General features: G+C 47.1%; 1 protein-coding gene across 1 annotated transcript in view; it reads left to right on the top strand.

Moving 5' to 3' along the window:
• LOC141266085 (cytochrome P450 2C25-like) overlaps window positions 1-13,549 on the top strand; it is a 464,905-nt gene that overhangs the window by 371,567 nt on the left and 79,789 nt on the right. The window contains exon 7 of the mRNA XM_073679991.1: window positions 5,157-5,298. Coding sequence (XP_073536092.1) covers window positions 5,157-5,298 — 142 coding nt within the window. The remainder of the gene's footprint in view (window positions 1-5,156; window positions 5,299-13,549) is intronic.

The raw sequence follows: 13,549 nt of genomic DNA, 5'->3' as shown, positions 1-13,549 counted from the left end.
ATTACTAACTAACAAGTTCAGTAACCAACACTGTCACTGTACTTATTATATATGTGACTGACATGTTTCTATCTATCTAATCTATGTGTGATGCTCTATTCTTTCTGTTCTAAATTGTCGGGCACCGATGTATGCCGCTGATGAATTGCCAGCTTTTCATGTTTCACTGTGAGCACTGTTCCCATCGATTTTGGCAATCACTGTAATGCCACAACCACCATGGCTGTGGCATTACAGTGAGTGGCAGACAATCCCTGCATGATTGGTGCTCTAAATAGCGCCAAACATGCAGGATGGGGACCCGAGCTCCCGCCCGAGCATCGCGCAAGTACTCGGCGAGCTCCGAGCATCTCGAGTACTGAGATGCTCGGGCGAGTACCGAGCAGTGGCGAGCATGCTCGCTCATCACTAGCCTGGATGCCTTTCTGGAAAAGTATAATATTACAGGTTATATATACTAGATTCCTTGATAGGGCGTTGATCCAGGGAACTAGTCTGATTGCCATATGTGGAGTCAGGAAGGAATTTTTTTTACCAATGTGGAGCTTAGTGTTTGCCACATGTTTTTTTTTTGCCTTCCTCTGGATCAAAATGTTAGGCTATGGGTTGAACTAGATGAACTTAGTCTTCTGACGCGCCCCCTGGGCCGTGGGGTACTTGGTGCCGGGCCTGTCGTTGCTAGGGGAGATGTCACAGTAGCGGTGACCCGGTCTGTGACCCAGGGGGGTCAATACAAGGGGATATTTACAGGGCAATTAAAGTTCTTATATACAGTTCGTGACTGCTAAAGTGAGCCGCCGCTGCGGAGCAGGTCCTCTGGAGCTGATGCTAGTGCAGCAGAGTTGGTTCAGCTCTCCACAGGCAGAGCTTAGCTCCAGGGCAGGAAATGGTGATATTATAGATGTTGCTGTGCGGTTGTGGTGCAGTGTAGTGCAGGGGATGATGGCGCAGCCATAATAATTCACAGAGACAGTGGGGTGCAGTCTTCCGGATTTACTCACAGTTCTCACTTTGCTCCTGGTTACAACTGCAGATCATAACTTCCCATGTCATCCTGTGCTTACTCAGGTAGGGGTTCAGCCAACCCTCAGGTACCTGAGGAGTACGTAACGGGACCCCCTTCTGTGTGTTCCTTCTGTCCGTCTCCCTGCACCTCGCACCCAGTGTCCCAATCTAGTGACCGCGGACCTTGTAGGGCGACGTCTTCTCTGTCCCCTGGGTCTTCTATGGCCACCTTCTCGGTGAGAAAGATGTGGCTTGTGGCTGCAGCACCTGAAATGCTGCACCCTCCGGTTACCTAGTTGAACGTTGCAATTCTCACTAGTTAGGGGCCGGTCCCCTCTGCAACCCGATCCCTCCACCGCCTGGTATATTTGGGCGTACGGGTGGCCTCCAGCACTGCCCATACCCCTGGGATCCTTTCTTCACTCCTGGAGCCTTCTCTCTGCTCCCGTTCCTTCCTCCTCTCTTTCTCCTGGGCCTCCTCACTCAGGCCCGAGCTTCCCTGAGCAGAGCTCCTGCAGAGCATCTGCTCCCAACTCTTCCTCTGACTGGAACCCTTCTAGATGGTTCCATCCCTTTTTATATCACTTCTTACTGAGCTCCCCTGAACTTCTTCCTCCACCCACACACACTACATGGTTCCCCCTACTTTGGTTCCCCCCACTCCAGCCAGGGACAGGGCTCAGCAGAGGAGCAGTGCATGTTGCCCATCCAGGAGTAGTGTAGTGTTGGATGCAGATGTTAGGGTCCCGGGCAGTACTCCTTCCTTACCTGAGAGTGAGATACCACACCTCAGAGTGAGATGCAGTACCTCTGTGGCGACTGAACCCGCAGGGGCGCCACATACCCCCCTGGTAAAACACAGCACATCCCTGGGCTGGAACAGAGTAAAACAAGGTTTTAGACATGCAATTTTTTTAGAATGCATTCGCATATAAGATTATAAACAAACTTTTTCTTCTCTTTATGGGAGGCACATTACTTAAACGTTACAGGTTACTTATTAGCTTATAAAACATTATAAAACTTTTTAAAGAACATTTTTCTCCACACATATAAAACATTTTTAGCAGGCTACAGCGCGATCTGTAACCTGGTGTCCATTCCACTGGAGAAGGTGCAATTCTGATAAACATGAGGGACCCGTCCGAAAACCCTCAACGTAGGCCCTGGGCGTGGCTGCAGGGCAAAGATGATCCAGTCGTTGGACCACATCTTCGGCCATGCCAAACGGGTCTTTGTTCTGAGGTCTTTGTATATAAAACCAATAAGAGGCACTTTAATAAGTGCAAACTATTTACGTTTATGTTTATGTTTCCTCCCTCCACTCACCTACCTATGCCCGATATTGACATTTCCATATGTGGTTCTACCATTACTCCCCAGCAGCATACTCACTGTCTTGGGATCATATTTGACTCAGATATTTCCTTCACCCCCTACATCCAATCACTCGCTCGCTCATGTCACCTACACCTCAAAAACTCTAGAATTCAACCTTTTCTTACTTTACATGCAAAAACTCTTACTGTAGCTCTTATTCATTCATGTCAGGGCTATTGCAATTCTCTACTAATCGGTCTCCCGCTTACTAAACTCTCCCCTCTCCAATCTGTCCTGAATGCAGCAGCCAGGATCATATTCCTCTTCAACGTCTACACCGATGCCTCCACCCTGTGCCAGTTATTACACTGGTTATCCATCCACTATAGAGTTGAATATAAAATCATCACTCTCACCCACAAAGCTCTCTATGCCGGAGCACTGCCCTACATCTTCTCCCTTATACATGTTTATTGACTCGCCCCCTGGGCCGTGGGGCACTCAGAACCGGGCAATAGGGAGACGATGGGGGTAGTAGTGGCGACCCGGTCCCGTGGCTCAGGGTGGTCAGACCAGTGGCAGTCTTTTAGATGTTTTAGATAATGTCCGACTACGCCACCCGTGGATTGCGGTTATTAGGAACCGCCGCTGCAAGGCAGACTGCTGGGGCCAATGATGTATGCAGCTGGGATGGTGTGACTCCCCACGGGAAGAGTGCGGACCCATGGCAGTGTAGTGGATGGTGGGAGTGATGGTGGTGGGAGTCCCAGTACTGTTAGTGCTGGAGGAGTGAAAGAGCACACAGACAACGTACTGCAGTCCAATGTCTTTTACTCACAGTTCAGGTACTCCGGGTCACTTCTGTACAGGTAGTGACCGCCCGAGCCGTGCTGCGTCCACCAGGTGAGGGGCTCGGTCAACTCCCAGGCAGCTCAGGAATATGGCACAGGATCCCCTTCTTTCCTTTCTCTGGCCTGCCTCACCAGTGACCCACTTTTGTCCAGCTGCCGCGGACTTGTGCGGGTAAACGTGGGCCCCGTTCTCCGCTGTCCTATATGGTGCCTTCCTAGCAGGTTTAATCAGGTGTCGCACCAATAAATGATCACGACGTCCGGTCTTTGGCTGAGGGTAGTTTCTCCTCCACCAACTTGGGATCCGGCACCCTTAATCTGCCTGACCCTTCACCCTGTATTCTCGTGGGTTCTTAGGGTCCCTTCCACCTTCTTGTTCCTGAGCCCTTCTGTTTCTCTGTCCCTTCTTCTCCTTCTCTGTTCCTTTCTGTTCCTTTCTCGTGGAGCTGGGATGAGACTTAATCACAGCTCCCTTTCACCTCCTCTCTCTCTCTTCCTCGGCCTCTCTCTAGGCCCGCTCCTGAGTGGAGCTCCTACAGAGCCTCCACTCCCAGTCTCCTCCTCTCACTGAACTTCACCCAGAGCTAAGATGGTGCCCACCTTTTATACCTCCCTCCGACCATGAGCCCAGGTGACCAGCAACCAATGGGCTCCTTCCTACGCTCAGGAACCAACCCCTATCTGCCCCTACAGCACTGGGTATTCCTCCCCCCTCCCCACTCCAGCCAGGGACATAGTCGGTCGTGCCTGCACTTCTGTCTAGTGGGAGCACCGTTGAGCTGTCCCTCGGAAATGGGGTGTGTGTGCTGTATGCAGCTAACTGAGTCCTGGTCCATACTCCATCCTTACCTGGGAGTGGAATACCACACCTCTGGCAGAGGTGCAATACCCCTGCAGCGGCTGAACCCTCCGGGCGCTACATTTATCACCTTACCCGTGCCCTCCGTTCCTCTTATGACCTAAGACTAACATCCTGAATAATCCAAACCTCCCACTCTCGTCTCCAAGACTCCTCGTGTGCTGCACCAATTCTTTGGAATGCACTTCCCAGGACAATTCAATTAGTTCCCAATGCCTACAGTTTTTAAGGGTGACCTAAAAATGTAATTCTTTAGACTGGCCTATCACCTCACCTCACTTATCTAACTGTCCCCCTTTTGCCCATACAACATTTTCTTCAAAATCAGGACTCTCGTAGCTTCTGTTCACACTCCCCATGCATTTATTAGCCCTCTGTAACTGTACTGCACACTGGCTGGTGACCGGTTCATGCAGCGTTATGTGAATCCCGGACCGCTCAATACAAGCTCTTATTACCATCCACCTTTCATGTGCCCCCTATTTCCTCATTGATTGTAGCTTGTGATCAGGACCCTCACTCCTCCTCTATCTGATGAATTATGTGCTAATCTATGAAGTCTTTATTGTCTGTATAAGTCTCCTCTGTAATGTAAAGTGCTGACGAGTGTGCTGGTGCCATAAAAATATAAATTATTATTATTACTATTACTATTATCCTGTCCACTTGAGCCAATATTCCATCAGGAAAATGTTTAATGCCTGATGTAATCTATGCCTCCAATTCATACTGTGCTAAATAGTAAAGGAGGCCCAATGTGCTTCTGGGATTTAATACTGTGGTCCTTCAATGTACTTCAGTGCTGCATTCACAGTTGTTCAGGCTTTAAAGTATACATTTTTTGCTTTCTCTGCTTGACCTTTCTATAATGATTTTCATTCTGAGAAGAGTGATCCTTACACCTGACACTGTACAATCAAACTAACTGCTTGTAGGATATTCCAGAGCTGCACTCACTGTTCTGCTCACTGTCTAACACGCTTAGGCACAGATGCCCCTAATAGCTTACCCCAGCTACCATGCAGAGGAGCCTGTTTACCCAGATCGCAGTTAGTCCTCTGAACCCAAAAGCATAATAAAGAGAAGTCCTGTATAATAATCGCACTTCTGCTCACCCTCAGGTTGAACATGAGATTGACCCGGATATCTGTGACATCAGTCTCCACATGGTGGTTATAGGACTCTTAACAGCAGGAACGGAAACCACAGCTTCCACACTGAAGTTCTGCCTGGTGCTGATGGCCCATTATCCAGATGTCCAAGGTATGAATCAGTTATACTTCAGAGCTGCGCTCACTATTCTGCTGGAGCAGTCACTGTGTACATACATTTCATTACTGATCCTGAGTTACATCCTGTATTACACTCCAGAGCTGCACTCACCATTTGCTGGTGCAGTCACTGTGTACATACATTACATTACTGATCCTGAGTTACATCCTGTATTATACCCCAGAGCTGCACTCACTATTCTGCTGGTGCAGTCACTGTGTACATACATTACATTACTGATCCTGAGTTACCTCCTGCATTATACTCCAGAGCTGCACTCACTATTCTGCTGCTGCAGTCACTGTGTACATACATTACATTACTGATCCTGAGTTACATCCTGTATTATCCTCCAGAGCTGCACTCACTATTCTGCTGCTGCAGTCACTGTGTACATACATTACATTACTGATCCTGAGTTACATCCTGTATTACACTCCAGAGCTGCACTCACCATTTGCTGGTGCAGTCACTGTGTACATACATTACATTACTGATCCTGAGTTACATCCTGTATTACACTCCAGAGCTGCACTCACCATTTGCTGGTGCAGTCACTGTGTACATACATTACATTACTGATCCTGAGTTATATCCTGTATTATACTCCCAGAGCTGCACTCACTATTCTGCTGGTGCAGTCACTGTGTACATACATTACATTACTGATCCTGAGTTACCTCCTGCATTATACTCCAGAGCTGCACTCACTATTCTGCTGGTGCAGTCACTGTGTACATTCATTACATTACTGATCCTGAGTTACCTCCTGTATTATACTCCAGAGCTGCTCTCACTATTCTGCTGGTGCACTCACTGTGTACATACATTACATTACTGATCCTGAGTTACCTCCTGTATTATACTCCAGAGCTGCACTCACTATTCTGCTGCTGCAGTCACTGTGTACATACATTACATTACTGATCCTGAGTTACATCCTGTATTATCCTCCAGAGCTGCACTCACTATTCTGCTGCTGCAGTCACTGTGTACATACATTACATTACTGATCCTGAGTTACCTCCTGTATTATCCTCCAGAGCTGCACTCACTATTCTGCTGGTGCAGTCACTGTGTACATACATTACATTACTGATCCTGAGTTACATCCTGTATTATACTCCAGAGCTGCACTCACTATTCTGCTGGTGCAGTCACTGTGTACATACATTACATTACTGATCCTGAGTTACATCCTGTATTATCCTCCAGAGCTGCACTCACTATTCTGCTGCTGCAGTCACTGTGTACATACATTACATTACTGATCCTGAGTTACCTCCTGTATTATCCTCCAGAGCTGCACTCACTATTCTGCTGGTGCAGTCACTGTGTACATACATTACATTACTGATCCTGAGTTACATCCTGTATTATACTCCAGAGCTGCACTCACTATTCTGCTGGTGCAGTCACTGTGTACATACATTACATTACTGATCCTGAGTTACATCGTGTATTATCCTCCAGAGCTGCACTCACTATTCTGCTGGTCCAGCCGCTCCCTCTCCCCTCACACACATATTATAATATATACACAATAATAACTACCTACACCATGACATCTGGTCCGGTTACCGAACAAATAATATAATAAATAATAACCGACAAATTATATACAAACTAATATATACATTCTTTTTTTTTTTTTTTAAATAAAATAAATACTAACTATACAAATATATACAAGACAAAACAAAACCCCCCCACTCGAGCCCACCAGTCCCTCCCCGACACTGACCTGAGAGCTGGTCCCGCGACTCATGCCTCAGTCCATGTCCAACGTCCATAGGACAGATCAGGCAGTGCCAGTTTTTCACCCAAATAACCAGTGTCCCACAAGATGAACCCACCTCCCCTCTTTTCCCTCCACCCAACCTAACACCTACACCCAAACCCATATATACAATATATACAGACACAAACAATACAATAACCACAACTGACAAAGCCCAAGTTCGGCGCCTGCAGCCCTACATCACTGTCTACTGATCAATAAAACAAAAATCTATGGTGTCAGCAGCAGCCGACCACCAGGAGAGGAGATGACCAGACTAGGGCACACTAAAAGAAAAGCCCCTCCAGAGGAGAGCGGCCCTCCGTGTACCCAGTCTCTCATACTCCAGAGAACGCACCTTCACCAGGTCACCGAGTATGGTCCTAAACACATCGTCCACTGGGAGGATTTTCCGCTGTGTCGATACTAAGCACCGTGCGTTCCACGTGTGATACCTAACCACTGCGCTAACTAGAAATAAGGTGCAGTGGTCCCGACCACCCAGGTCCCCGAATGCTCCATAGGCCCATTCCGCATAAGAGAGACCGGCCAGCCGGGGCCAGCCAATGGAGGCGCCCACCCTGTTGTACACCTCTGTGTTAAAGGGACAACGAAGCAGGAAGTGGTCCATGCTTTCAAGCATGGTACCACAATGCTACCGAGGACAGTTCCTGTCCTCAGAGCTCCTACACTTCAGATTGTCCCTCACACACAGTTTCCCATGGAAGCAGCGCCAAGCCAAGTCCCAAATCTTCGAGGGGATCCTGATAGAATTCAAAAGATGCAGACCCACCCCAAGATCCCGACTTGGGCAATCTCTGAGCGCCAGAGGCCTCTGAAAATTGGTCAACAGAACCCTTTTGTCAAGGAGCTTCCTTGGCAGAGTCCTGACCTCCCACATTCCCAGACGCCACCGGCGTATTACCTTCAGAACCACGGTAGCGTAAGCTGGGAGATGTCCATGCGGTGTGCGGAGATCCTTCACTTGCCCTCCTGTCTCCCATTCCTGGAAGAAAGGCTGAAACCATCCCTTACAGGAGAATACCCACGGAGGAGCCATCTCTTTCCAGAGGTATGCAATATTGATCTTAATGAAGGTATTCACAAGGAATACCACAGGGTTGACCATACCCAATCCTCCTAGTCTCCTCGTACGGTAAGTAACCTCCCTCTTGACCAGGTTCAGTCTATTCCCCCATAACAGTTGGAAGAACAAACTGTAGACCCGAGTCCAGAGAGGCTCCGGCAAGATGCACACACTGCCCAGATAGATCAGCAAAGGGAGCAGGTAAGTTTTGATCAGGTTTACCCTTTCCCTTAGGGTCAAAGACCAACCCTTCCATTGGTTCACCTTCTGAGTGGCGATCTCTAGCCTGCTGTCCCAATTTTGTTTGGGGTAATCCCCCTGGCCAAATTCGATGCCAAGAACTTTTGAAGAGACTTTGGGTTCTGGAAGGGTGTCTGGGAGATCAAAACCAGGATCTCCTCCTCCCAGCCAGAGACTCTCACACTTATCCCGGTTGATCTTAGACCCGGATGCCTCCGAGTAGCGATTTACCTCTGACATCAGCCATTCTGCCTCCCCATCAGAGGAAACAAAATCGGTGACGTCATCGGCATACGCCACCACTCTCAGAGTGGCTTCCGGTGCTGCCCGGTCCATCCCAATCCCAGCCAACGGTCCACGCTCCACTCTCCTAAGAAGTGGGTCAATCGCAAACACGTACAGTAGCGGGCTCAAGGGACAACCCTGGCGAACACCACACCCAACCTCAAAAGAGCTGCCAATCCAACCGTTCACAAGCGGGAAACTCTCTGCCCCAGCGTACAAGGTCTTAAGCCAATCAACGAACCCCCCCGGCAGGCCATACCTCAGAAGGACAGACGAGAGGTACTCATGATTAACCCGATCAAACGCTTTTGCCTGGTCCAATGACAGCATGTACCCCTTCCAGTGACCAGCCCTACCCTGCTCTACCGCCTCTCGACACAGAGCACAGCACTAATTGTACTGCGGCCCGGAACACAGCAATGCTGGGCCCCCGAAAGGAGTTGGGGTGCAAGTTTCACCAGCCGATTAAACAGCACCTTTGCCATAACCTTCCTGTCTGCATTGAGAAGCGCTATGGGACACCAATTCTCAATGCAAGATGGGTCCTTACCCTTTGACAAGATGATCAGGGCAGACCTCCTCATGGACTTTGGCAGAGTGCCCGAGGAAAGACACTCATTGAATACCTCAGTCAAGAGGGGAACCAAGGCGTCCTTAAAGGTCTTATAGAATTCAGATGTTAAGCCATCTGGACCGGGAGATTTCTTTAGGGCAAGCCCTTCAATTGCCAACTTAACTTCCTCTTCCCAGATCATCTCTGTCAAAACGCCAAGAGAGGGATCTACCCCTGTTTCGGGGACGGCTTCAGCCAGAAAAGCCGACATCTCATCCCAATCCAGATCCCTCTTTCCCAATAGGTGCGAGTAGAAGGATCTGACGACCTCCAGGATCCCTGATCTGGATCTTTTCAGGGACCCCGCAGTGTCAACCAGTCCTGTAACAACTTTACTATTCACTGACATCTTGCAGTTTCTGTAAGGGTCGGGCGAGCGGTACTTCCCGTAATCCCTCTCAAAAACCAAAGATGCATGTCTATCATACTGACACCTCATTAGCAAAGATTTCACTCTGGAGATCTCCTCGCGGCTACCTCCAGTTGAGACAAGATGCTCGAGTTTCCTCCTCAGGCCCTGATACAGGCGGTACCTGTCCAGGCTCCTGAGGCTCGAGAGCTGGCGGAAGAATCTCGCCACCCTTTTCTTAAACATCTCCCACCACTCAGACTTACTACTACAAAGATCCAGTAAGGGTACCTGGCTCTGAAGAAAATCCTCAAAGGACTGTCTTATCTCCGCTTCTTCCAAGAGAGACGAATTGAGCCTCCAAAAGCCTCTTCCCATCCGGGGGGTCTCTGTAACATTCAGGGAAAACAAAATCATACAGTGATCGGAGAACTCCACCTCAACAACAGATACTGCTGAAGAGACGGCTTCCTCCTTTAAATAAAACCTGTCTATCCTGGACCTACAGTTACCTCTATGATAGGTGAACCCCTCGTGGCCTGCGGTGTGCCGGATGTGGACATCCACCAGGCGAGCCTCACTAGTAGAGATGAGCGTTGTTCTACTCGAACTGTTCGCCAATCTCAAATTCGAGCTGTTTTGGGCGGTGTTCGAGCCGGTCGGCGAACACGAACAATTTGAGAAAAATTCGGCTGTTCGAGGTTATGTTCGATAACTGTTCGTGCACCAAAATCATAACTGGATTTTTTCTCAGTAATGATGAAAATTAATGTTAATACGCAGTTTGAGTGTACAGCGGGGCGGGTGGAGGGGCAGGGGATGGATCTGTGCAGGAACAATGAAGATCTCCATTTTTTTTTCTCTTTCCCGCATTTGCAGTGGGGAGGTGCAATCTGTCAGCCTATCAGCAGCGCACACACGGAGCGAAGTGCTTTTTTTCACACAAGCAAGGGCATGTGTGATTGGCAGTGTATGTCACATGTCCTTGCCCTATAAGACCAAGCCATTTTCCCCGTCGCCACCATTTTCTCACTGCTGCAGCTGCGTGTTAGACGGCACCGCTGTTGCTGTGTGCGCTATACCTTGTTAATTTCAAGGCAATTTTCGCACAAATATACAGATAGCTTGGGAGTAGGGAATAGTTGTGATTGCAGTCCTTTTAAGGACTAGGTTACAGCATTTCCTACGACTTTTATCAGGCAGGTCTGTGCTCTTAAATAGATAGATTGTGGGAGTAAAGACTAATTGTAATTGGAGTCCTTTTCAGGACTAGGTTACATCAGTTCCTATCAGTTTTTGCCAGGCAGGTCTGTGCCAGTGCTGTGCAAGTTTTTTTCACAGCATTTGGCTGAATCTAGCAAAGCTAATCCTTTTTGGCCTATTGCAGAGTGTGTTAGTCAGTGGAGTAGCCTATCTGTGTTGCAAGATACACCACCTGTGTATAGAATACCAATTTTTTTACTGCACCTAGTGAAGTAAAATCTTTTGGGCATAGCATCATTCTATTAGTCCATCTATACTGACCTCCATCAGGTTGCAAACTGAATATAATTTTTTTCTGCATCTAGCTCTGAAAAAATATTTGGGCTTCTAGCAGTTTGTGGGACTTGGTCTATTAGTCCTTCTATACTGACCTCCATCAGGTTGCAAATTAAAAATAATTTTTTTCCTCATTTAGCTCTGAAAAAATATTTGGGCTTCTAGCAGTGTGTGGGACTTGGTCTATTAGTCCATCTATACTGACCTCCATCAGGTTGCAAATTAAAAATAATTTTTTTCTTCATTTAGCTCTGAAAAAATATTTGGGCTTCTAGCAGTGTGTGGGACTTGGTCTATTAGTCCATCTATACTGACCTCCATCAGGTTGCAAATTAAAAATAATTTTTTTCTTCATTTAGCTCTGAAAAAATATTTGGGCTTCTAGCGGTGTGTGGGACTTGTTCTATTAGTCCTTCTATACTGACCTCCACTAGGTTGCAAATTGAATATAATTTTTTTCTGCATCTAGCTCTGAAAAAATATTTCGGCTTCTAGCGGTGTGTGGGACTTGGTCTATTAGTCCATCTATACTGACCTCCATCAGGTTGCAAATTAAAAATAATTTTTTTCTGCATCTAGCTCTGAAAAAATATTTGGGCTTCTAGCAGTGTGTGGGACTTGGTCTATTAGTCCATCTATACTGACCTCCATCAGGTTGCAAATTAAAAATAATTTTTTTCTTCATTTATCTCTGAAAAAATATTTGGGCTTCTAGCAGCGTGTGGGACTTGTTCTATTAGTCCATCTATACTGACCTCCATCAGGTTGCAAATTAAAAATAATTTTTTTCTGCATCTAGCTCTGAAAAAATATTTGGGCTTCTAGCAGTGTGTGGGACTTGGTCTATTAGTCCATCTATACTGACCTCCATCAGGTTGCAAATTGAATAAAAAAATTTTCTGCATCTAGCTCTGAAAAAATATTTGGGCTTCTAGCGGTGTGTGGGACTTGGTCTATTCGTCCATCTATACTGACCTCCATCAGGTTGCAAATTAAAAATAATTTTTTTCTGCATCTAGCTCTGAAAAAATATTTGGGCTTCTAGCAGTGTGTGGGACTTGGTCTATTAGTCCATCTATACTGACCTCCATCAGGTTGCAAATTAAAAATAATTTTTTTCTTCATTTAGCTCTGAAAAAATATTTGGGCTTCTAGCAGTGTGTGGGACTTGTTCTATTAGTCCTTCTATACTGACGTCCAGCAGGTTGCAAATTGAATATAATTTTTTTCTGCATCTAGCTCTGAAAAAATATTTGGGCTTCTAGCGGTGTGTGGGACTTGGTCTATTAGTCCATCTATACTGACCTCCATCAGGTTACAAATTAAAAATAATTTTTTTCTGCATCTAGCTCTGAAAAAATATTTGGGCTTCTAGCGGTGTGTGGGAGTTGGTCTATTAGTCCATCTATACTGACCTCCATCAGGTTTCAAATTAAAAATAATTTTTTTCTGCATCTAACCCAGCCAATAGTTTTGGCCTAATACCACAGTTTGGCCACTCAGCTCTGCTCGGTTACCATCCATTGTTTTTTTGTGCAAACAACTCCAGAGTTGTGAATTAGTTAACCACCAAAATGAGTGGAAAAAGGCCTGCTGCTGGTGGAAAGGGGAATAGGCGTGTTGGGAAGGGGAAAAAAGGTTGTGTCCGTGGGGTAGGTGCAGAAGAAAGACCATCTTCCAGCCAAACTAAAATGTCTACTTCTTTTAGCGGACAATGTGATAAGATCCCTTTCTTACGGCCACGCCAATCGCTACAAATTCCAGATGAGGCACAAAAACAGCAGGTGCTTCAACGGATATCAAGTGCTCCTTTAAGTGGGCTCTCCTCCACATCAACTTCAACATCACAAATACTCCAGTCCTCAAAGGTGTCACCCAAATCGCACTTGCTTCCTCACAGCTCCCAAATCTCCAGCTGCCCGTCTGAGTATGAGGTAGAACAGATGGTTGAGTCTGCAGAGCTGTTTACTCATACTATAGCCTGGGAATCAGAGGTCGACTCCAGCGCTTCTGTGAATCCAGACGAGGAAATGATCTGCACTGATGCCCAGAATCTTTATGAGTCGGATCCAGGACCAGACGCAGAAGGTTCTGACCATAATGTAGACCCTCATTCCCAAACTGTAACTCCTGTTGGTGGAGACAATGAGGAAGACGATGATAAGACTCAAATACCTGATTGGAGCGACAACTTTAGTTTTTTGTCAGGGCAGGAACAGGTTGGCTCTGAGGACGACGGGTGTGATAACGCACAGGGTGATGATGATGAGGTCGGAGGTCCCACTTACTGTCAACCCACAGTCAGCCAAGAGATGAGGTCAGCAGAGGAGGTGGAGGAAGATGCTAGTG

The sequence above is a fragment of the Phyllobates terribilis genome, unplaced genomic scaffold (genome assembly GCF_046119375.1).
Source record: "Phyllobates terribilis strain yellow unplaced genomic scaffold, ASM4611937v1 Scaffold_4__5_contigs__length_816908805, whole genome shotgun sequence".
NCBI lineage: Eukaryota > Metazoa > Chordata > Amphibia > Anura > Dendrobatidae > Phyllobates > Phyllobates terribilis.
This window is presented reverse-complemented; position numbering and strand designations above follow the sequence as displayed.